The sequence below is a fragment of the Actinia tenebrosa genome, unplaced genomic scaffold, assembly GCF_029948245.1.
Source record: "Actinia tenebrosa isolate PJP-AT-01 unplaced genomic scaffold, QUT_ActTen_1.0 PGA_scaffold2__45_contigs__length_23673736, whole genome shotgun sequence".
Classification (NCBI taxonomy): Eukaryota; Metazoa; Cnidaria; class Anthozoa; order Actiniaria; family Actiniidae; genus Actinia; species Actinia tenebrosa.
Genome location: NW_028292579.1, coordinates 16,833,391 through 16,856,870, shown reverse-complemented (window position 1 = coordinate 16,856,870; position 23,480 = coordinate 16,833,391). Strand labels below are relative to the sequence as shown.

Below are 23,480 nucleotides of genomic sequence, written 5' to 3'. Positions count from 1 at the left end.
AACCGCTGACCCAAAAAACAACTATCATGCTTTGCGCGCAGGGTTATCAAAAAAAATTGCAAAGATATTCTAAAAATCGCAAAAATTATGACTTCGTATGATTTTAAATATTGCGCAAATTCTATTTAATATAAATTTCCAATATTTGAAAAAAAAACTTCAAGAAGTATTTTTGTCGTTGAGTTTTTTTGACGAAAAACCGCTGAGAGATTTGCGCGGGCGCATCGTGTCTGAGTTTGTAAAAATATCGCAAAAATTACTCTCAAATTATTACTTGTATTAGTGTAAAGTATATTGCAAGTTCTTTTCCATGTGAATTTTCTATTTTTTTAAATTAAAAATGACAATTTCTATTTTTTTTCTGTTGATGGTGTAATATCTATATTAGTACTCATGAGAGTATGTGGACCGCGTGGCACTAATGAAATAGTAGAGGATAATATAGGTAAGTTGTAGTGCTTGGGAACGAGGTTATTCCGGGCGAAAGCCCTTGGAATTAAATTCGGAAAAATTAATTTCCGACCTCGCTGGGATTCGAACCCACGACCTTCGGAACTGTACTACCGATGCTCTACCAGCTGAGCTAGAGGTCAGACTGAGAGCAGGCCGGGGTGAAATAGATGTTAGGTCGCGGTAATTATGATGCAAAGATGAGAGTATGTGGACCGCGTGGCACTAATGAAATAGTAGAGGATAATGATATTAGTACTCAGTTCTTCTCGGACTTTTATATCCGTGCGCACTTGTGCGCACTAACCGCACGTTCAAACCTTTGTGTAAAAAAAGAAATGAAATGCCAAGAAAAGAAGACGAAAAGCACATTTATAATCATTGGTGGAGGTATAGCAGGCGTTACCTGTGCAGAACACTTAAATCTCTTGTGTCCTGATAAAAAAGTAACGTTAATAACTGCTACAGATTTGGTCAAAGCAGTTGTGAATTTAAACCAATATGGCAGATACATCGAGGATTTTGATGTGAAGGAGAAGTCTGTTGATTCATTCTCTAGTGGATTGAGTAATCTTACTGTAGTTAAGGGTAAAGTCAAAGATTTTAATCCCGAAGGTAAAGTATATATTTTATTTGAAAAACGCTTTTTTTGGTGTGTTGCAGGGTTGAACTAAATGTTGCATCATATGAAAAATTTGGGAAAACCTTCATAGAAAAAACAAGGTTTTCATGTCTAAGTACAGAATACCTCATTTTACATTTCCTTCAGTGACCAGGAATAATAGTTCCAAGCCGAGGCTGAAGTTGCCGTGCATGATAAAAAGTATAGTTTTGTTATGCGCTGAAACTCCAGCCTCGAATTGGAACTATTATTCGTGGTCATTGAATGGAACTGTAAAATGGAGTATTGGACATGGAAGTGTAAATGTACAGGAGAATTGAAGCCCATAAAATTTTTATTTGGAGGATTTTGGTGGGGGGGGGGGGGGGGGGGGGAGGGGAGTTGAAGGGGTTGGGTATCATGTGTGTGGTCATGCCATGCCACAGTTGGAAAAGTGAAATATGTCCGGAACCTTAATAGAAATACCTCAATTTCTGATGCAACAAACAGCCCTAACAAGTCATGCAAGACTCACACAATATCTGATTATACCATTCATGCTGTTTGTCAGTTTCTTTATAGTAGAGATCAAAGGTGGCGTAGAGTAGTCCTATACCTCTCACTTAGACTGGGTTCTCAGTTTGTTAGATCTGCCTTGAATAGAGGGTTTTTATTTTGGGGTGCATCTTACTTCATAGCTGCAAAATTATAACAATAATATTAAAGCATTGGTCATTAGCTTCTCTTGTTAGATCAACCATCATAGCAGCTGTTTCATTTTTTTCTATATCTCAAGTAGGGGTGAAAATAAAAGCAGACATCAGACAATGTCTGCCCAGAATTGGAACTTGTCTGGTCAAATTTTTGTCTTGCCAGTCATTTTGAGCAGTAATGTTGAGCCAAAATTGAGGTATGACTGAGCTAAACTAATTTGACCCATCATCATGACCGGCGACTCACTGGCTGTAATTTCAAGCCTTATCAAGGGATTTTAAGTCCTGATTTCACTCCAAGAATCCTAGTTCAATCCTCTGGTTTTCCTCCCTCTGCAAAACTTGACAGGCTCAAAATCCAATTCAATGTCTGTGAGTTAACTGTGCCCTAAGACAGTTTCAGGGTATTGATATGGTTTTTAATGTTGTTACTTGTGTTTTAGATCCCTATGTTATCACAAGTGATGGTCGTGTATATGGTACCATGTATATGAAAATGAAAAGCTATTGATCTCAAAATCCAATTTAATATCTGTGAGTTAACTGTGCCCTAAGACAGTTTCGGGGTACTGATAAAAATTAAACTTAATGGTTTTTAATGTTGTTACTTGTGTTTTAGATCACTATGTTACCACAAGTGACGGTCGTGTCTATGAATATGAAAAGCTATTGATCTCTACTGGAGGGAGTCCAAGATTAATAGATGACAGTAATCCACACGTGATTGGAATCAGAGACACACACAGTGTGCAGTACTTCAAGACTAGATTAGCTGATGCAAGGAGAGTAGCTGTTATTGGAAATGGAGGAATAGCAATGGAATTAGTGTGAGCTAGATATTCATAATTATTATAAAACATTTTGTCTTATTGTCATGATATTGCTTCTTGATAATAATATGTATTTACAAGGATAGAAAGATGTCTCTAAAAAAGGTTTTCAAAATAAATCGTTTTTGATTATGAAATTGAAAATGAAAAGGCTTTATACTGTAGGCATTAGCCACTTACTTTGGTTCACTGACAATTTGACATCATAGAAATCATCAAGCTAAGGGCAAGGGCAGATCCAGGACAGTGAATAGACCTAATTTCTCTTGGTGTACTATGTTTTACCATTACAGACCCAGTCATCCCCAAGAGTTACTATCATTTCTTCGTTTAACAGTTGCTACAAAGAATTCTTTTGGGAATGACACATAGCCACATGGAAATGGGAAAATATTAGGTCTTTTGAGTTACTAGCCACCCTCTTTTAATCAAGGAATGTAGTAAAATCTCATACAGAAATATAGAAGCTGCACCCTTTTGAAATCATCATGGATCTGTAAATAATTTAATCTAGGAATAAAGAAGAACAGGCAGTAAATGAGATGATTTTATTTCAGGTTTGAGTTAACTGGTCATGAAGTACTTTGGGCAATAAAACATGATTCTATTGGAAACCATTACTTTGACAAAGGAGCTGCAAGTTTTCTGTTGTCTCACTTGGAATCAACCAACACACCCCGCCCAAAGGAACCAGTAATAAAAAGAATGAAATATGGTCGAATAGTAGGAAAAGAATTATCACCTGCTTCCTTGGAAGGTATTTTGAAAAGAATTCTTAGCAGTTTTTCATCTTTGAATTGTTTGTAATTGACAGCCTAATGTTTTGTGCCCATTTAAAGTTTATTGGATCCTGAAACAACCTCAAGGCCTAGGGAGGTGCCTTGCATGGGACTCTAGGTCCCTTTCGCACCAACCCTCTTGGTCCTTCTTTCTTGTATTATTCATATTATTATTAATTTTTTTCTTTTCTCTTATTTCTCTTTAGTTTGTTTACTATTATTGTTTGCTATTGTTGAGAAATTTTGAAGGCGAATAAAGTTGTTTAAAAAAAATGATTGTGACCTTTCACCAGTTATTGGATTTACATCACCCATAACTAGTACATTTCAAGCTTGGTATGCAACATAAAATAAAACATATTTTTTGAAATATCTGTACCTTTAGTATTATGCTAAACATCAAGTTTTTTGAAATTCTTTTTGTATCTTACAGATAAATCATTATCTGAAGGTGGAGTCATTGGAGGAGCACTGGGTCCAGACTGGAGCCAAGGCCTCTCTCTCCATTCTGATTCAACAGAAGATTCCTATAGGAATATTCACATAGAATACAAATGCGAGGTTGAAAAGATTCTAACACCACAAAATTTGCTGGACCAAAATTTTGAAGAAACTCCCTTCCCAAGAAATAAGTGTCTGTATGAAGAATCTACACAATGGCCTGTGTATGTAAAACTAACTAATGGCAAAATCTATGGCTGTGACGTCGTCGTATCAGCAACTGGTGTCACAACCAATACTGCTCCTTTCATATCTAATGCCCCGTTTGATATAGCCACTGATGGTGGTATCAAAGTAGATGATAACATGAGATCTAGTATCCCAGATGTTTACGCTGCAGGTGATGTCTGCACTACATCTTGGGAACCTTCTAAACTCTGGTTCCAAATGCGGCTTTGGACTCAAGCTCGACCAATGGGAGCCTTTGCTGCTCATTGCATGAGTGATAACTTAAAAGGTCAACAGGTACCTCTAGATTTCTGTTTCGAACTCTTTACTCACGTGACGAAGTTTTTTGGTTTCAAAGTGGTGTTACTTGGGAAATACAATGCACAGGGACTTGGAAATGATTACCAATTGCTTTTTCGGTGCACTAAAGGAGTGGAATTTGTGAAGGTAGTGATGCAGAATGGAAGGATGGTTGGTGCTGTTTTGATTGGGGAAACCGGTCTGGAAGAAACGTTTGAAAATTTGATCCTAAACGAAATAGACCTTAGTGGTTTTGAGGATAGTTTACTGGATTCTAGGGTGGATATTGAGGATTTTTTTGACTGACCATCAATTAATTATAAAAGTTTGCAGTGTTGATAATAATATACAACAATGTTATTTGAATCTCAGGCCACCAAAGTCTTTACTAAATCTCTCTACCTTGGTTGCAATGTTACAATGTTTTCCCATCTTATATCATGTCTCATTCTCTTGAGAATAAGATTCTTTGTCAGATTTGTATCCATTATCAGGTGTCTTCTCTCACATCTCTCCTATTCTCATACACAACTGTTAATAAAGAAAGTAATGATTGTCCATGAAATGGTATGGTATTCGAAAAGATTATACCCAAAGTAAAATGGTCTACAAAGCTTTTCGCTGTCGTATCACAGCGTGGGACAATCACAACAGAGCTAGGCTTCAAACTAGGTGAAAGCCCAAAGATCGAATTAGAATTTAGAAGTTGATTTTTGAGGAGGGAGGAAAAACCAGAGAACCCGGAGAAAAACCCTCGAAGCACAGGAGAGAACCAACAAACAACTCTACTCACATACGACACCGAGATCGGCAGGACTCGAACTCGGGCCGCATTGGTGAGAGGTGGCGCATTAACAGCGCAAGCCACCAGTGCTTCCCTCAGCTTCTCTAGAACTTAACCCTAAATCTGTTTAAAATAAACCTTTTTTGGAATGAATAAAGAATACTTTTTTGCCTTCTTCCTTTCCAGTTTGCCTGATATTGAACACAATAATCAAGTTTTATCCAATGTCTGCTGCATTTTGTATATCTCTGCTGTAATGCAAATGTGGAAGATGGACTATTTTGCATTTCAAGTCTAAGGTACCATTTGAAATTGCCTGTATTCGATCTTGAAATTTGAATCAAGCCCAAGGCTGAACTGTATTTGCCATTAGCATAACTAAGCTGTCTCATTGTGTTAGCTGATATTGAGAATGAGGAAGATCGTACCGCATGTACCGGACACCTATTTTATTCTTTGTTAGCTTCGTTCTTTCGTACGACTTGGCGTCTTTTGTTTTTTTCTATTGAATTTCGTGGACTGTGAACGTTACCTTCAGAAGAAGCCGCACTGACTTTTCAGATATTGAGTGACCTTGTTCACGTCACCTATACCTTTTCATTCCAAAGGTCAAACGGCTTGAGCCGTTCCGTACTTGACTTCCATATGTGGAACTTTTAAAAGGTGGATTTGCATCGCGCGGTCGCGTTGTTGTTGTTGGTACAAACAGAGTCAAGTACGGAACGCTTCCAACCGTTAGACCTTTGGAATGAAAACGTCTGCATTCTGACAGCGAACGAAGGAACACGGACACAAGATAAGTCAAACAAGTATAACGTTAATTAAATTCAAATAATCGAAAGGGAAAATCTATAGAAATCCAACCACATTCGGTGTCCTAGTGCGGCTTTTTCTGCGCGTAGAAGAGCACAGAACACGTCATCGGAATGGAATTTATCGTATCAACAACCTTTATGCTCTTTTCCCTTTTTCGGCGACTTCCCGCACATTGATCTCGCTAGTTATTGCGGCTTTGCCTTTATCACTGATTGCCCTGCCCACCATTGCCTCACAGCCTCACGACCTCACAGCCTCATTGCCTCACGACCTCATTGCCTCGCAGCCTCACAGCCTCATTGCCTCACGACCTCACAGCCTCACGACCTCACAGCTTCATTGCCTCACTTCCTCACAGCCTCATGACCTCACGACCTCACGACCTCACAGCCTCATTGCCTCACGACCTCGCAACCTCACAGCCTCACAGCCTCATTGCCTCACGACCTCACAGCCTCACAGCCTCACGACCTCATTGCCTCGCAGCCTCACGACCTCACAGCTTCATTGCCTCACTTCCTCACAGCCTCACAACCTCACGACGAAATCCTTGGTCTACCTGTGCTTTTTCGAAGTGGTGTCCCTGTGTAGACTCTTGGAAATTCCAAATTCCTATGTGGGGGGGGGGGGGGGGGGGGGGGGATGGATAAGTTTTGGAACTGCACTCTTAACTTAGTGGTGCATGCATAACACTCAGTAGAGCTTTAGTGTCAACCTTACAAATATCTAAATGTACACTAGTTTTTAGTTAGTTATCTCTACATTTATATTTACTTGATTTCTCTTCTATACTTTAGTACCAAAAAAATAATTAAAGAGCTCTGGACCTCTTGGCTGGTAAATAACTGGCTGCCTGCATATATATCTGTTACAAGTTTTGACTCTCTTAATTAGGAATGAATAGATACATATTATTAGTGTTATATTTAGATATGATGTTTATCTGTAATGAAGCAAGAAGGATATCAGCCAGCATTCATTTTAATCAAATGCATGCTTTAAGGTACTTTATAATATAACTAGATTATTACGCGCACTCTGATTGGCCAAAAACCACTGAACTATTTCCCCATGGGCTGCACGCTCGCGCACGCTGATCTTAACGGATGCTTGCCTTTTTTCTCTAAATTTTCAAACCCGATGGTGTCAATAGCGCGCGCACGAGCGAGATGGGTGATATAACGTGCGCTCTGATTGGCTGAAATGCCTATGAACTATTTGTCCATGGTTCGCACGGTAGATTTTTGGTCATATTATAAATCAGTTAGACGACAAAAAACACGCGCCCATGGCGATATAGACGCACTTGAGAAAATATAAAGAACTCTTAACAAGCTAGAGTGTCACTCGGCTTCGCATCGTGCCATCATAATCATTCTTTATATTTTCTCTCGTGCGTCTATATCGCCATGGGCATGCGCTTTTATGTCGTCTAACTGATAATTATAAAATAAATGTAATAATTCGCGCGCATGCTTTCTAATCCTTCAACATATTTTAGATGTAACGCACTCTCTGATTGGTCAAAAAATCATGTTTTATGAGAGCATCGAACATGGTCAGGCCATTTTTTCAGCATTGTGCTCTGAATTTTGTAAGTTTATATTAAAGATAGTTGAGAAAAAACTCCCAAGTGTCAAGTGTCCTTACTGTAATAGTTATGTTTGAAATTCCGTTTAATTAAGGCTCGGCAAGAAAGCAAAAAAAACCATGGTGCATTCTTGTCTAGCTTGGGTACTAACATTTTTACTCGATGCCATCAATACAATACAATACAATTTTATTTGGCACCTTATACTAATAGTACATGAGTGTTTGATTCCAAATATATTATAGGTATATATATATACTATGTATTAGGTAATTTTCTTAATTCATTTTCACGTATCAGCATACATTGATGAATGTATGCTGATATGGCTCTTTGTAGAGACGCTGATTTTGAATTGATTAAGAACATAAAACGACTGTCAGCGCTCATATTGTTGAAATTAATGCTGGTGTTTTTTTCTATGAACTCTCTTAAGTCGTTTCTATGAGAGTCATATAGTGGACACCAAACTAGAAAGTGTTTTTCGTTTTCTACTCCCGACTTACACACTGGGCAAATCCTTTCATCGTAAATGAGATAAGGCCTCTTATACCTCCCCGTTTCTACTTCAAGCTTATGGTTACTAATTCTTAATTTTGTAAGCGCCACTCTGTGCTTAATATTGGTGACTTGACTTAAATATTCTTCAAAGTTATAATCCGTTTTGAACTGACGAAAGACTCTGAGTTTATTTTTATGTCTGTCGTCTTTTCTTTCATCATTGTGGAGATTACTCCATAAAATTTGCCTCTCAATGTCATATATTCTTTGGGTTATTATTTTTCCATATTCATACCATCTTGGAGAAAGTTCCTTTTGTTTCATCCAAATTATCCCCAATCCGAGTTGTTCTAAAGTAGTTTTAATTTTTATGCTCCAAAAGGCTTTTTTAGTTTCATTTTTAATATCTTGGTAGACTTCGGCTGAAAGTTTTTTTGGGTGTAGTTCCGACTTTATAATTTTATGCCAGAATCTAAAGCTTCTACTGCATGCTTTGCATTTTAGCGGAAACCTTCCTAACTCAGCTCTGCATGCAAGGTTACTAGCATTCTTTGTCACCTTGAGGAGCATTTTGCAAAATTTCAAATGAACAAGTTCCATGGGCTCTTGGTCTTTGGTGCTTAATGTTTCGATACCCCATATCTCACTTGCATATAGAAGTATTGGTGTAACAAGCGAGTCAAACAGTTTTATAGTTAATTTGATATTGGATGTGAAAAATTCACCCATTTGTTTTTTCATCTGAAATAGTGCCTTTAATGCAGCTTTTTTTAATTCTTGTTTTGCAAACGTAAAGTTTCCAAAGGTTGTAAAATTTAATCCTAAATATTTATATGATTTAACGTTTTCTAGTTTAGATTTGTTCAAATAGAATTGGAAGTTATTCATTGTCTTCCCTGTATTATTGAAAACCATCACTTTTGTCTTTGTTATATTAACTGTTAAGCCTGATTGTTCACAAAATGCCTCTAGCTTGTCGAGATATTTCTGAAGCCCTTTAGCAGATTTAGAGAACAGAACCAGGTCATCTGCATATAAAAGAGTACTAATCGGTTTGCCATTCAACATTACATCATTGTTGTTACACGAATTTAATGAGTCAGGCAGATCGTGAAGATATAAATTAAATAACGTAGGGCTCAGCATACAGCCTTGTTTAACACCCATATAACAGGAAAATGTCGGAGAAATGTGTCCATTTACTTTGATTGCTGATTGATCAGTGGAGTACATCGATTGTATGCCATCATGTTGATATGGAAAGTAGTTATAGAGCACCCTGGGGGGAGGGCCTACAAATGGGGGGGGGGGGGGTGGTTAGCTCATGAAACCCTACTTCTCCATGGTCCCTGGGTCCATGTTTATGTTATTGTTTGTAGCCAATCTATTGGTTTATTACCAAAGTGTACCAGAATACACCTTATTAGTTTGTTAAATCGGAAAGAGAGGTATAGTGATTTTCCCAAGATCATGAAACAGTTTCTCTTAGTTATCATGTTTAATTGTCAAATAGACACACACAAAACCAATAGAAATAAGATCTGCTAACCTCTATTAAGCTAAGGGCAAATGTAAAACTTTACATGAGCCGAACTTAATTGTATTTGAGATCAACTCATATAATTAAGTTCAACTGATTGAGTCAAAAGTCAAACTTATTTATGTTGATCTTAAAACAAATGATGCCAACTCGCCACCTATTTTTAATTTCAAATTCAATCGGTTGAGATTGATTGGGTCAAACGTCGAACTTAACATGAACTTATTTCACACAATTAAGTTTGGCTCATGTGAAGTTCAACATTTGACCAGAGTCTTAGTCTACTAACTATTTTATGGTCTTTGGAAAATCACTCTTTAATATCCTGAACTTTATTTCATTTTTTAGGAAAAGTATTCCTAGAATCTCAACATATCTGCAGTCTGCATTCTCATTCAAATCCTCATTGACCAATGCCCACTCCTCCCGAGGGGCAAGTACAAATGTGGGTACCCCCTCTCAGGCACAGGTTGTCATTGCTGGTGGAGGTGTCATAGGCTGTTCAGTGGCTTACCATCTTGCAAAGCTTGGATGGAAAGATATTTTACTTCTGGAACAAGGAAGGTATGTGGACAGGGAAAATTATAATGACGGACTGGTCATAAAGTATAGGGGGGGGAGGGGGGGTCAAAATCAGGGGGTGGATCACATAATTTTTAATTCCTTCAAAGGGGTGGGTTGTTGATAAAATTTGACAACCAAAAAGGGTGGGCCATTACAAGATAGGGTAGTATTATAATTGTAATCATCAGAATTTCTCAAGGAAATTTGCAGTTGTAGAGCATCTGCTTATAGGAAGTATGTAGAACATCTGTAGTACCTCCGAATGAAAAAAATTAAAAGGGCAAATGAAAAGAGAAAAATAAGGAAGCAGAGAAACTTAAAGCATACGAAGACTATGACTAGAAAGACATACAAGAAAGCGGAATGCTTAAGAAGCAGAGGGTTGCAGTCGTCTTGGACCTCTTTAAAAATTAGAGCACAACTTGCTCAAGCTCAAAATGTACAAAAGTGTACAAAAGTGAGAAAGTCCAAGTAATAAATGCTTGGCTGTCTATACAGCTTTTAAATGCTACGACAAGTACAACAGAGGAAGAGCTAGAAGAAGATGGTGCTTCACGCGAAGACACTGAAGATGATGATAATTCATATGAGGACACTTATGAGGATACTGAAGATTTGGATAGCGACGAAGAAACTGACATTGTTACTCATGAAATAGGAATTACTGATAGTGAGGAAAACGATGGCAGAGTTCTAAAGAAGAAGTTGAAGCAGTCAATGTTACAATAAGTGGTAGACATGTGCAACCAAAAAAATTATTTTGGGATTTAGATTTTTTTTCAGGGGTGGGTCATCTGCAATCTTGCTTCTAAACTGGGGTTGGGTCCTCCCATTGTCAGCATCATTTTATGATGGGCCAAGATAAAAAAAAACTGATTCTATTCTGATTTTGCCCCCCATCCACCCCCCAATACTTTATGACCAGTCCCTGATGCAAAAAATTATAAATATGACTTTGTTTGATGGTTATTAGAGTACAAGCCATACATCTGTGAAATACTACTAACTACTGTAATTAGTCACAAAATAGCACCCAAAAAAAAGGAAAATAAAAGAAATAGATGTGCTTAGAGCTATTTAGTTTTTGTGCTATTTCAAGGATATATGGATATATCCATCAATCCATCCATCAATTCAACCATCCATCCATCCATCCCTCCATCCATCCATCCCTCCATCCCTCCATCCCTCCATCCATCCTTCCATCCATCTCCCTGTCCATCCGTTTATACATCCATTCATAGGTTCAATCATCTTGCTTACTACAGTAATGACATGTTGTATTTATATTTCTAGTGTGAGTGGAGGTACAACATGGCATGCTGTAGGATTGCTCGGCAAACTAAGGGGAACAAGACTAGAAACCTACATATGTGATTATGCTGAAACTCTTTATAAAAGACTAGAAGAAGAGACAGGTTTGCAATCAGGTAACCAGAAATAACTTAGTCCAAGGCTACTGCAATTTTCATAAACATGCAAACTCTGTGTATGCAAGCTGCACACTGAAATTAGGATTTTCTTTGCCATCAATCAAACCTAATCAGTAGGCGAAAAACCAAATTTCAGCGTAAGGCTTGCAGACACAGAGTTCTCTTATTTATGAAAATATCAGTAAATTGAGGGATTGCTTCAATGAACTATAATGGCATGCTACCCAATGGGTCATTGAATTAAGAAGGATCCTTCACCCTAGTGAAGGGATTAACCAAAGGGATTTAAATTTTGAGGTTCATCATTCATTGTTCTGTTTTAGGTTTCAAGAAATGTGGTGGTTTACTTATAGCTAGAAGTGATGACCGACTGACGGCAGTAAAAAGAACAGCTGTACAAGCAAGGTAACTGAGAGATCCTTGCAGAAACAATAGACATACCTTGACAAACACTAAGAGATCCTTGTAGAAACGATAGACATACCTTGACAAACACTGAGAGATCCTTGTAGAAACATTAGACAAACCATGACAAACACTGAGAGATCCTTGTAGAAACATTAGACAAACCATGACAAACACTGAGAGACTCTTGTAGAAACATTAGACAAACCATGACAAACACTGAGAGATCCTTGTAGAAACATTAGACAAACCATGACAAACACTGAGAGATCCTTGTAGAAACATTAGACAAACCATGACAAACACTCGGAGATCCTTGTAGAAAGAAGAAATGTTATTAAAGGTGTAGTCATATGGGTAAGCAAATTGCACAACTTGTCTTGCGACATTGTTGCATTGCAAGTCGCAGAGCAAATGTATCTCATTTTACCACTCCTCACGGAACAAGTTTTTATGGTTGTGTTAAGTAGAAACTCTCTCTATTCTTAACAACAATTAAAATTTGTTACATACTCGCTGATTTGTTTATTCGCTCCAGTCTATCTGCGCATTTTAGCCCTGCTATAGTTGGTGGCCACCGAATCCTTCTATAACAAATGGTAGCAATATTCTTTCCCAGATCGTTTTGTGGTATTCCGACAACTAGAATATAAAATATTATTAATTTTCCTATTTGGCTCATGACTCATTGACTCATGCGGCCCATTCAACCGTCTTTCTCAGAAGCAATATTTGCTTGCCAACTTGCATTGCAACAATGTTGCACAATTTTGTTGCAAATATTACTGCACCTTAACAAATTAATACTGGTAGTGCTTTTAATAACAATGTTTTTAACAGGTCATATGGCATAAATGCAGAAATGATCTCATTGAAAGAAGCACAGGAAAAGTGGCCATTTATGAGAGTCGATGATTTAAAGGTTAGCGTGCTTTCAATTGAGTCAAACTGATTGGTCGGATTGGCCAGTTCTCAAATGGTACATGCCAGTTCTTAAAGCTGGTTCGGCTGCATTGGTCTAGTTCTAAGGAACGATGCATACCATTTGAGAAATGGCCACTCGGACTGATTGGTTCCGGCTTAATGGAAAGCACCCTTATTGTAATGAAAAACTGGAAACCTTAAAAGTTTTCAGGTGGACAAAACGTGAGTCACCACCAACAAGTCTGTTGTGACTAACACAACATAAAAAGGTAGAGGTCCTAGTTCATGACAGTGTGTTTTGTTGAAGATCCAATCAGAATACGCTTGCACGCCTTGTGACGTAGTTAACAGTGATCAGTTAATATGTCAGTACAGAGGCAGCCCATGTTAGCAAAATTCGTGACAAAGTAAATTTCCAAGTCATTTCGATGATACACTCATAAATAATGATCTTGGGTTCAAAGCATCATCAGTAGGAACTTTGTTGCACTCATCTCTGCAGAAAGGAATGTTTACATGCATCTGTGTTGTAAACAAAATATCAGAATTGTAACAAGTCATTCATTCAAAAACAGGGCATATTGTGGATGCCAGATGAAGGAGTTATCAGCCCAACTGACGTGTGCACTATGTTAGCTAGAGGAGCCACCAATCAAGGTACTGCTGCATATTACTATTAGGCAATTGTAGATTTATCAGTACCCCGACACAAGTTGAGGCTTGGGTTAGAACAGTTTTGGCATGACTTTGAAAATCTCATGGAACCAAATGCATTTGTGACATGGCAAGGCATATGCCAGATAACTTAATCTTCATCCAATCAAATACTTGAACACGGCATGGACACAGTGCAAACATGACCATGCCAAGCTCGTGGCAGTGCCTCTGAGACCAATAACGTCATATAAGAAAAAAATTAGGCAATTAGAATTCTAGAAAATATCACCATCACAGCAAGGCATGCATACGGCACTGAGCTTTTCAATGTCTTATGAAAACTGCTATATCGTTGTTAAAGTTATCGGAATGCATAAGTTGCAACATAGAATGCATGATATGCTTATTGAGTTCAGCAATTGTAGCCATGACCCCAGAGGTGAGAAATAAGTGCACTAGTCCTTTAATTGATGTGAAATTGGTTTTTGCTGCTGTCAATAAAAGCTAATTAGCCAGTACCTTTGCGGCAGTAACTGGCGGCAGTGAAAACCAAGTTCCAACATGCAACTTGCAACCACTGAGTTTGCATAATATTGAGAATCATAGAAAGGTTTGCAAAAACCAAGTTCCAACATGCAACTTGCAACCACTGAGTTTGCATAATATTGAGAATCATAGAAAGGTTTGCAAAAATTCTCCATAATCTAAATAAGAATTTTCGAAACTTTTTTGGAAACAAAGGTGTGCGTGTGCTCGAAAAAGTCCAAGTTCAGGAGGTTCTCACCGATGGTACTAATGTACGAGGATTGCTAACCAATAAGGGGATAATAGATTGTGAAATATTTGTAAACAGCTGTGGTATGGTAAGTTTGTCTATTTTAAAACTTTTGCATTCAGCAATTTTTTCTTTATGAAATATTGGCAGTTTTTAAATTTTTTTAAATGTCAAAACATTCTGTAAATTTATTTAGACTAAAGTTTAACTAACCTCCAGGCCTTGCCGCTACGCGTCGTGCTTCTCCTAACACTTCTCTCATGTTCTGCCAACCCACGCGTGCTTTATGACAGCACACAGCACGCGCGCGTTTCTATTTCTTCAGTATTCCAGCATCCTACTGGTTGATCTTTGATATGTGTAACCGGCGGCAAGGCGCTCAGCTATGAATCAGATTGCAAGTGGTTTTGACAAAAGAATTTATTGAAAAATTCACACAACTTTACAATACACGAAAAAAACGGGAACGAGATTACAGGATATCTCTTTACATCGTAGAGAATTCCTTGTCTTGATATGTGCAACGTCTTCAAGAACTTTTACTACACTGATTTAAGCTTAGTTTGGGCCTACTTTTATGGGAAAACCTGCATTCTTAAGACCTTACACATCCTACGCAATGTTGCACGCCCTAGGCGCAAACAGGATGTCCCAAACACGAACTTACGTAAACAAGCGCCAAACCTAGGCATGACTCACTGTAATGTAATTACGTACGGAAATTATTTCTTGCTTACGCATTTTCCACGCAAACAGTTAACTAAAGAATTACATTCCTATGTGTACACGAGGCATTCCTAATTAAAAATATAGATTTATGACTAAATAATTACTGTCCAAAATAGTGTCTTTTGACTCTGTCACACTTGCCCCTCCTTTTTGTTTGCTTCGTCCTCGAGCAAATTCAGGAACAATGATACGCAGGTGGACTCGTCAGTACTGAAGTGCGGATCTTGGAAGATTATAGAGGTTGCTGTGTTGGCCTGCCGTTGTCCTTGTGGAACGTCGGAGTACAGGTGCAGCCAGTTCTTCCTCAGACGCATCATCACTATCATCATCATCATCAGGTTCAGCTGGTTCTGTCATTGGTTGAAAGGCGATTGTCATTCCTCCAATGTCATCTTCTTCATCTGATGATTCTGGCGATGCAGTACATGTTTGTCTAGACCTGTCAGCTTGCCTGTGTCGTCCTTGTATCTCCAGCATTGGTCTTGGACACACTTGCATTTCTCCTTGACTAACAACTTTATCTCCTCCATGTCCATCAGCTCTTTCAACGACATATGTATTGTTGTCTCTTCGTTCGACGATTTTGTACACTTGGTTGTCCCATTTATCTTGAATCTTGTTTCTTCCTCTGACTTTACGGTTGCGAAGGAGTACTCGCTCTCCAACTTGTAGTGGTTCAGCCAGTGCTCTGCCCTTCTGGTCATGGATCTTCTTTCTGACGGTAGCAGCTTCCTTCAAGTTTTGTGTCACAGTGGTATAAGCTTCTCGTAGACGAGTCTGGTGCTTGGTAATCCATTGCTGGTTGTCTACTGTCACTTGTCTGTCATCATCAGGAAGTAGAATGTCCAAAGATAGCTTTGCATCTCTACCAAACATCAGGTAGAAGGGTGAGTATCTAGTCGTTGCATGTGGCGTAGCATTATAGGCGTAACATAACTCTTTCAGGTGTTCAGGCCACCTTCTTTTCTTTTCTGCTGGTAGAGTTCTTAGAAGCTCATGTAGTGTACGGTTGAATCTTTCGCACTGCCCATTTCCTTGAGGATGATAGGGGGTTGTCCTTGACTTCTTAATTCCATACACTGCACACAACTCCTTGACTAGTTCTGCCTCAAATGACTTGCCTTGGTCAGAGTGTATTCTTTGGGGGATTCCATACACAAGGAACCATTCTTTAATCAGGGTCTTGACTACGGTTGTAGCTTTCTGATCACGGGTAGGTACAGCAATTGTAAACTTTGTGAACACATCTGTTAACACGAGGACATTTTCTCTTCCATCTGTTGCAGGCTCAAGCAAGGTAAAATCCATCGCTAGTACTTCCAATGGCCTAGTAGCTAGTAGGCTGCCCATCGGCGTCTTGACTGGAAGGTAGGATCCTTTGGCAATGACACATCTTTCACAATTTGAGATCCATTGCTTCACATCTCCTTGCGTACCGGGCCACCAACATCTTTTCCTCAAGAGCTGTTCTGTCCTGTCTTGTCCTTGATGTCCACATTGATCGTGCGCACCCTTCAGTACTTGTGATTTCATTGATGTGGGGAGTAGCAGTAACCGAAGCTCACTTCCCTGTCCGACTCCTGTACGGCGGTAGAGAACTCCATGGCTTTCCTCAATCCTGTTCCAGTGACTAAGCAACTTCCTTGTATCCCTTGTCTCTTGTTGGCTTTGCCTTTTACTTGGCCGACGTCCAAGGTTTCGGTAGTGGAGGAGACGACTGATACATGGGTCCTCCTGCTGTAGTCGTTGGATCTCTGTGAGAGGTGTGGTTGGGAATGAGGTTGCTTGCTCCTCCAGCGCACTTGTCTCTGTGTTGCTTATGAATGCTGCTGATACCATCAAATGTTGACGTACCTCTTCTGGTAGGTCTGTAGTATTGGTAGAGTAGGCTAGGGTACTTCTTACTTCAACTGTGGTTGGTTCTTCATCTCGGTTGATGCGACTTAGAGCATCTGCATTCTGATTGTGACGTCCAGGGCGATACTTGATGGTGAAGTTGAAGTTTGCTAACTCTGCAGCCCACCTCTGCTCCACAGCTTTCAGCTTACTCTTTGACTGTAGGTATGTCAGCGGGTTGTTGTCTGTGTAGACGACAAACTTCGATCCCAGCAGGTACTCCCTGAACTTCTCACATACAGCCCACTTCAAGGCTAGTAGTTCCAGCTTCCTCGATGAGTAGTTCTCCATGTTTCGCTCTCCACCTCTCAGGCCTCGGCTGGCATAAGCGATCACTTTGACTCTTCCGTCCTGTTCTTGGGACAGCACGGCTCCCAATCCTTCGTTGGACGCATCCGTCTCTAGGATGAAGGGCTTGGTGTAGTCCGGGTAGGCCAGCACTGGTGCTGAGGTTAGTAGATTCTTTAACTTGTTGAAGCTCTTTTGGCACTCTTCTGTCCACAGTACGCCAATCTGCTTCCGGGTGGTCTTGTTACTTCCTCCGCTCCCGAGCTCAGCAACTAACTTGTGCAGCGGACCTGCCACTTGAGCGAACTTGGGGACAAATCTTCTGTAGTATGACGCGAAACCAAGGAATGATCGCACATCGCGCACTGTCTGGGGGACTGGCCACTCGTTAACTGTCTTTGTCTTTTCAGGGTCTGTCTCGACACCGTCAGCAGAGACCACGTGCCCCAGGTAGGACACCCGATCTCTGAAGAGTTGACACTTGGTTGGTTCAACCTTTAATCCATGATGCTTCAGCTTACTGAATACCGTTTCCAACCGCTCAAGATGTTCTTCAATGGTGGATGAGAAGACTATGATGTCGTCCAGGTAGACCATCAGGGTGCGAAGTATGTCCTCTCGGAAGACTCCTTGCATCAACCTTTGGAAGGTCGCTGGGGCATTCTGTAGTCCAAACGGCATCCGAGTGTACTGAAACAAACCCATGGGCGTTGTGAACGCAGTCTTGTGCTGATCATCAGGATGGACTTCAACTTGATTGTAGGCTGATGCCAGATCTATGGTGGAAAAGTACTTTGCGCCACGCAGTGCCTCCAGTGATTCCTCTATCCTTGGTAGGGGGTACTGATCACGCTTGGTTTTCTGGTTCAGCTTCCGGTAGTCGACGCACATCCTCAAGGCTCCAGACTTCTTTCGTACAAGCACTATTGGGGAGGCATAGTTACTCTCACTTGGACATATCACTCCTTTTTCTAGCAAGTCTTGTAGATGCTGTTGCACCTCCTGGTATTGGTTTGGAGGAATCCTTCTGTAACGCTCTGTGACAGGCACATCATCGTCTGTGTAGATGCGATGATATGTTGTCTTTGTACAGCCAAGGTCCTCCTTACATGAAGCAAACACCTCTTCATTTCTTTCGAACATCTGGAGAGCTTTCTCCCTCTGAAGTTCCGTCCCGGGGAAATGTTCCAGGGTAATCCCGTGAGGGGGTGTCTGTATCCTTTGCCAACGTACTTTGCCCACAGCTTCCCGTTGGGGTGGCATCTGAGGGTCAGCACTAAGGTTACAGCACACTGTCACCATGTTATTCTCGTGTAGGAACTCCAACTGCTCTCCTCTCTTGACCATCTCTCCCTCTCGCACAATTCCAATCCGCGTCCTCGGCTTTAGCCATATGTCCTTTGCCGTCTGGTTGGCAACTCTGACATAGTAACACGTCTTGGTAGTATCCACGAGAGTACTGGCCACGGTGAGGTTTCCTTCTACTGGTACACCAAGGGGTTCGATCACAGCATCAGTGCCCCATGATGGGCCTGTGACCAAGACATCAGATTCCGTGAAAGCAGGGACCCAGACTTTGTCTGAGCCGGCTACTTTCACGAACCCAGTTTTACGTTTACTCTTCTTCTCTTCATCTTGCAGGATCTGTTGGTATTGGGGCACCTGCCCAAGAACGTTGGTTCCCAGTAGGCCAGGTACCCTCCTCTGCATTACTGTAGTGGCTGCTGTTGGTGCCTTGTCTTTCAGGGGCTTTGGGCAGTTCGGCCGAAGATGTCCAAGCTCGTGGCAGTTGTAACATCTCCTCGGACCACGTGGGGGACTTCGTGGTGGTGATGGGCTTGCTAACTTCATGGTAAGTTGGGTTAGCAGCTTCTGCTGCTCATCCAGCAATTTTTGTTGCTGCATGAGCCTCTCCACCAGGGCCTTCTGTCCTGCTGTAAGCTCTTGGATGGCATTTACTTGGTTGCTCTCCACCAACACCTCCTTGGCCGCTGCATGGCGATGTGCTCCTCTATCTGTGTCTTCCGAGCTACGATAGGCCTCTTGCCTCACCTCGTTGAAGGTCTTCTCGGGATGTTCTCTGATATAGCGCTTGAGATCCCTGCGCAACAGGTTGTCACGCAAGTTCTCAACGAATGTGTCTCTGAGGTTCTGGTCCTTGTTTTCCAGGGCTCCTACGTGTACTCTGGTTATGTGCTCCGCCATCGACATCAGGGCATGGGCAAAGTCCTGGATGGGCTCCCTGTCACCTTGTTTTCTGGCGAAAAACCTCTGGAGAAGCTGGGTCTTGGTGAGCTTCTCTCCGAAGACGTCTCTCAGAATCCTGAAGAAACCCTCCGGGTCTGTCCAGTCATCCGCAGGCCTTAGTCGAACTTCATCTCGAGCCGCTCCTTCTAAGCTATGGTACAGGAAATCCACCGCCTCTTGAGAAGTTAACTTCTGGGCAGCCACAGACCTCTGTGCATCCGCTATCCAGTCTTCAAGCACTTTGTCGTCTCTGCCACCAGCATACTTTCTCAGCTTCTTCTCCCTTGGCACTGTCACTTGTACCACTGGTGCAGGAACAGGTTGGGCAGGGGGTCCTCCTTCAGCCTGCATGCCATCCAGCTGTGCCTTGAGTGCAGCCAATTGCTCTGTGAGTGCAGCCACAGCTTCTTCCGCCATGATTTCAATCTCGTTCCCGTTGGTAAATAATCAGTAACTACTAATGTCAACTTTCTTGCAATCCCACTTCTGACACCAAAAATGTAACCGGCGGCAAGGCGCTCAGCTATGAATCAGATTGCAAGTGGTTTTGACAAAAGAATTTATTGAAAAATTCACACAACTTTACAATACACGAAAAAAACGGGAACGAGATTACAGGATATCTCTTTACATCGTAGAGAATTCCTTGTCTTGATATGTGCAACGTCTTCAAGAACTTTTACTACACTGATTTAAGCTTAGTTTGGGCCTACTTTTATGGGAAAACCTGCATTCTTAAGACCTTACACATCCTACGCAATGTTGCACGCCCTAGGCGCAAACAGGATGTCCCAAACACGAACTTACGTAAACAAGCGCCAAACCTAGGCATGACTCACTGTAATGTAATTACGTACGGAAATTATTTCTTGCTTACGCATTTTCCACGCAAACAGTTAACTAAAGAATTACATTCCTATGTGTACACGAGGCATTCCTAATTAAAAATATAGATTTATGACTAAATAATTACTGTCCAAAATAGTGTCTTTTGACTCTGTCACATATGCATATTCATCTACTGTAGTTGGATTACCAGATCTAACAACGGTATAATGTTTGGACATAAATATCATTATGCTGTAAGCGTAATGTTCTGTTTTTTTTCTATTTTCTATTGCAGTGGGCCAGAGAATTAGGTTTGGTAAGTATGTTGTTGAAAAAATTGAAAATTGAACAATAAATTGCTCTCTGCAAATCTTTTGAAATAATGAATGTTAATTCTAACATCACCTTAGTAATGATAACCATTGCCAATCATCGCTATAGGGATTGTAATCCTAGTAGGCATGACCATGGATGACAATGCCATTGATATAAAGAATTATAAAATAATTCAGATAGTACGTGCGCTGCGATTGGCCGAGAGCAGTGTTTGCATTTCCCTGTGCAAACACGGTTGTGACAAGCTTCGACACTGGCAGGAAAAGTTGAGTTTTGTTTGGAAGTTGTACTTGTACACAAATAGTCATAACTCCAGTAAAATTAAAAGAATATCGCCAGTAAAATTAAAAGAATATCGCCTGCAGCTTGTGTTTGCACTGATCTGCTCTCGAATTCTCCCAACCACATCTCGGTTTGCATTAGCCTGTACTAACATGGTAATTTTTTTTTTTGGGAGTTGATTCTTTCATGTGTAAATATTTTTTAAGGAATGGATCATAAGTAGCGTGCGTCCATCGAGTTATGGATGCACGCGGGAGGTTGCTACGCACGAAGAAAAGCGTAAGAGTTGCACGACGCGAAGCGGAGTGCAACTCTAGCTTTTTTGAGTGCTTAAGCAACCTCCCAAGTTGCTAAAATCGAGCGTGCTAAAAATGTTGAGGGTGTTAGACTCAATATTATTCATTACTTGAAACAGCGACGAGTCCTTCCCCATATCCGCCATTACTCAAGCATGTGCTCATGGCTGATTCTACGCATGCGCATAGACTTTGATTTGACGCAAAAAATAAAATAGCCCGAGTAACAGGTTTGGCCAGTATATATAGAATATATGCATTCATATACTGCATACTGTACATTGTTTTCTTAACAGATTATCGTACCAATCAAGGTACATTCGGTAAACCCCATTGGTTTAAAAACGTGGAGGAAGAGTGCAAAGCATGTCGGGATACTGTTGCTGTGGTAGACTTGACCTGCTCTGGCTTGTTCGAATTAGAGGTAAAACTATGCATTTTAGTTTCCTAATGCAGGGAACTCGTATCTTTTCAGATTAAAAGTCCATTTGAAAAGACATGGTCTGATTTTGTTGAATATGTCACGATGGTTGTAGACCTCTTGCATGTGACGTCAAAGCAGCTTAATTTAGAGGACAAGACAAAAGAATTGGAAACCTAGGGCTATGTCGTCCAAGGGGTTTATGGCCAGCAAAAAATTATAATGATAATGATTTATGAATTTATATAGCGCCTTTTCTATATGAATATAATCAAAGGCGCTTTACATTGAGAAGTGAATAACAGATTGGTTTTATGCAATTTACAAACATGAGAGATGGTTAGTATGAATTGTGTTATTTTAAGATCCTGAGTGTTGGTCCGGCCGGGACTCGAAACACGCGACCTCCCGCACGAAAGTCCGATGCTCAACCAACTGAGCCAACCGGTTACATCGAGTTTATCCTTGTATAAAATTGCCAGAATTATTGCAAGGAAGATTGAACACCACATTTAATATTGTTTTTCTTTCAGTCGCAAAATACATCTGAAAGTCTCGAGCTTCTACAGTCGTTGTGTGTCAATGATATAGACATACCTATTGGACATGCTATACACACGTCCATGTTGAATGAGATTGGAGGGTACGAGGTACAATGTACTGTCATCAGAAGAGCTAAAAACAGGTACAAAGGCATCAACACAAAAATTTTACTTAGATTAGTTGATTCTGCATGGCTTACAGCTGATCTGAAATAGTGACGTAGAATGACGTCACTGCAACAAGCCTGTGAAAATTGACCAGCGAAAAGGTTCGCCATTGGAATATAAATACAAAACTCATTCATTATAGTGCCATTAGCATTACCAAGCGCTTATTAGTATAGGTAGTAGGACTACATGCTGTCCAATTTGGAAATAATTGGATGAAAAAAATTCCGAGGTAGCTCGTAAATCCATAATTTCAAGTGGCAAAATGACACCTCAGTTTTGCACGTTTTCTCAATTCTGATTGGCTAATACTCTTTCTCAGATCGGCCGGTTGTTTTTCAGACCTTCTTCAACGTTTTTACACAGAAGAAGGTCTGATTCAGACCCAAAACGTCGGTGCAACTTGTCTAGAAAAATAAGCCAGAGTTAACTTATCTAATTCAAATTAATCCTGGAATTCTGGCTGCAACTTTCACACCGTCAACACCATGTTTATAACTTGTCTTAGGTTAATTATGCCAAGTTGTTTCGTGCATTTTTCAGAGTCATACGAAATATGTGCTAATGGGAAGCAAGTGTAAAACGAACCCTGGACCAGCTGTACGAAAAACGGAGCGCAAAAATGATCGTATGATGATAATAGTTGTGGTTGTGGTGGTGATGATGATTATGATGATGACGACGACGACGAAGATGACAATTGTGATGTTGATGATGATGATGTTAATGATGATGATGAATGAGGATGATGACACATTGGTAGTCTATATAAAAACCATTAAATGGTTACTTATTTTTACAAATTTTATAGTAAGTACATTGATGTAACATTTTAAAATGCAGTCCCATAACATAATTGGGTTGACTGATCCTATTTTTACTAGATTCAAATGTTAACATTTTTAGAACTTCTTGTCATATAATAGTCGTACTAGGCCCCGTCCACACGTATCTGGAAATGTTTGTTTCGCAAATCATTTTTTTCCAGGAAATGGTATGGTATGAGAAAAGATTGTGCCCAAAAGTGGTCTCTAAAACCCCAAACCTGGTTAAACTAACAGCCTAAACCTCTATTTTTGGAATGAATACAGAATACTTTTTTGCCTTCTTTCTTT

General features: G+C 40.2%; 2 protein-coding genes and 1 long non-coding RNA gene across 7 annotated transcripts; 2 read left to right on the top strand and 1 right to left on the bottom strand.

Moving 5' to 3' along the window:
- The first annotated feature begins 744 nt into the window (after positions 1–744).
- On the top strand, positions 745–6,933 carry LOC116295162 (tRNA ligase complex-associated NAD(P)H dehydrogenase PYROXD1). Of its 5 annotated transcripts, XR_016120435.1 has the most exons (7): positions 745–1,065; positions 2,384–2,591; positions 3,152–3,351; positions 3,807–4,331; positions 5,313–5,425; positions 6,740–6,779; positions 6,873–6,933. XR_016120435.1 is itself a non-coding variant. In XM_089033956.1 (6 exons), exons 1-5 carry the CDS (start codon positions 789–791, stop codon positions 5,381–5,383), a joined length of 1,281 nt encoding a protein of 426 aa, XP_088890082.1. In that variant the 5' UTR covers positions 745–788; the 3' UTR covers positions 5,384–5,425; positions 6,740–6,804. The 5 variants fall into 5 exon arrangements, 3 of the variants coding, with proteins under 3 accessions (XP_088890082.1, XP_088890083.1, XP_088890081.1); XR_016120436.1 differs by lacking the exon at positions 6,873–6,933 and having other exon boundaries at positions 3,807–4,339; positions 6,740–6,776; XM_089033956.1 differs by lacking the exon at positions 6,873–6,933 and having other exon boundaries at positions 6,740–6,804.
- On the top strand, positions 6,839–22,327 carry LOC116287128 (pyruvate dehydrogenase phosphatase regulatory subunit, mitochondrial-like). Its single transcript, XM_089033958.1, has 10 exons — positions 6,839–6,945; positions 9,923–10,138; positions 11,435–11,568; positions 11,895–11,976; positions 12,817–12,898; positions 13,476–13,557; positions 14,299–14,420; positions 20,616–20,636; positions 21,531–21,658; positions 22,189–22,327. Exons 1-9 carry the CDS (start codon positions 6,839–6,841, stop codon positions 21,624–21,626), a joined length of 942 nt encoding a protein of 313 aa, XP_088890084.1. The 3' UTR covers positions 21,627–21,658; positions 22,189–22,327.
- LOC148909444 (uncharacterized) lies at positions 12,781–14,685 on the bottom strand. Its single transcript, XR_016120437.1, has 2 exons — positions 14,546–14,685; positions 12,781–13,422 (listed from the first exon to the last, which is right to left on the bottom strand). It is a non-coding gene; the product is annotated as an uncharacterized LOC148909444 (long non-coding RNA).
- Positions 22,328–23,480: the final 1,153 nt, after the last annotated feature.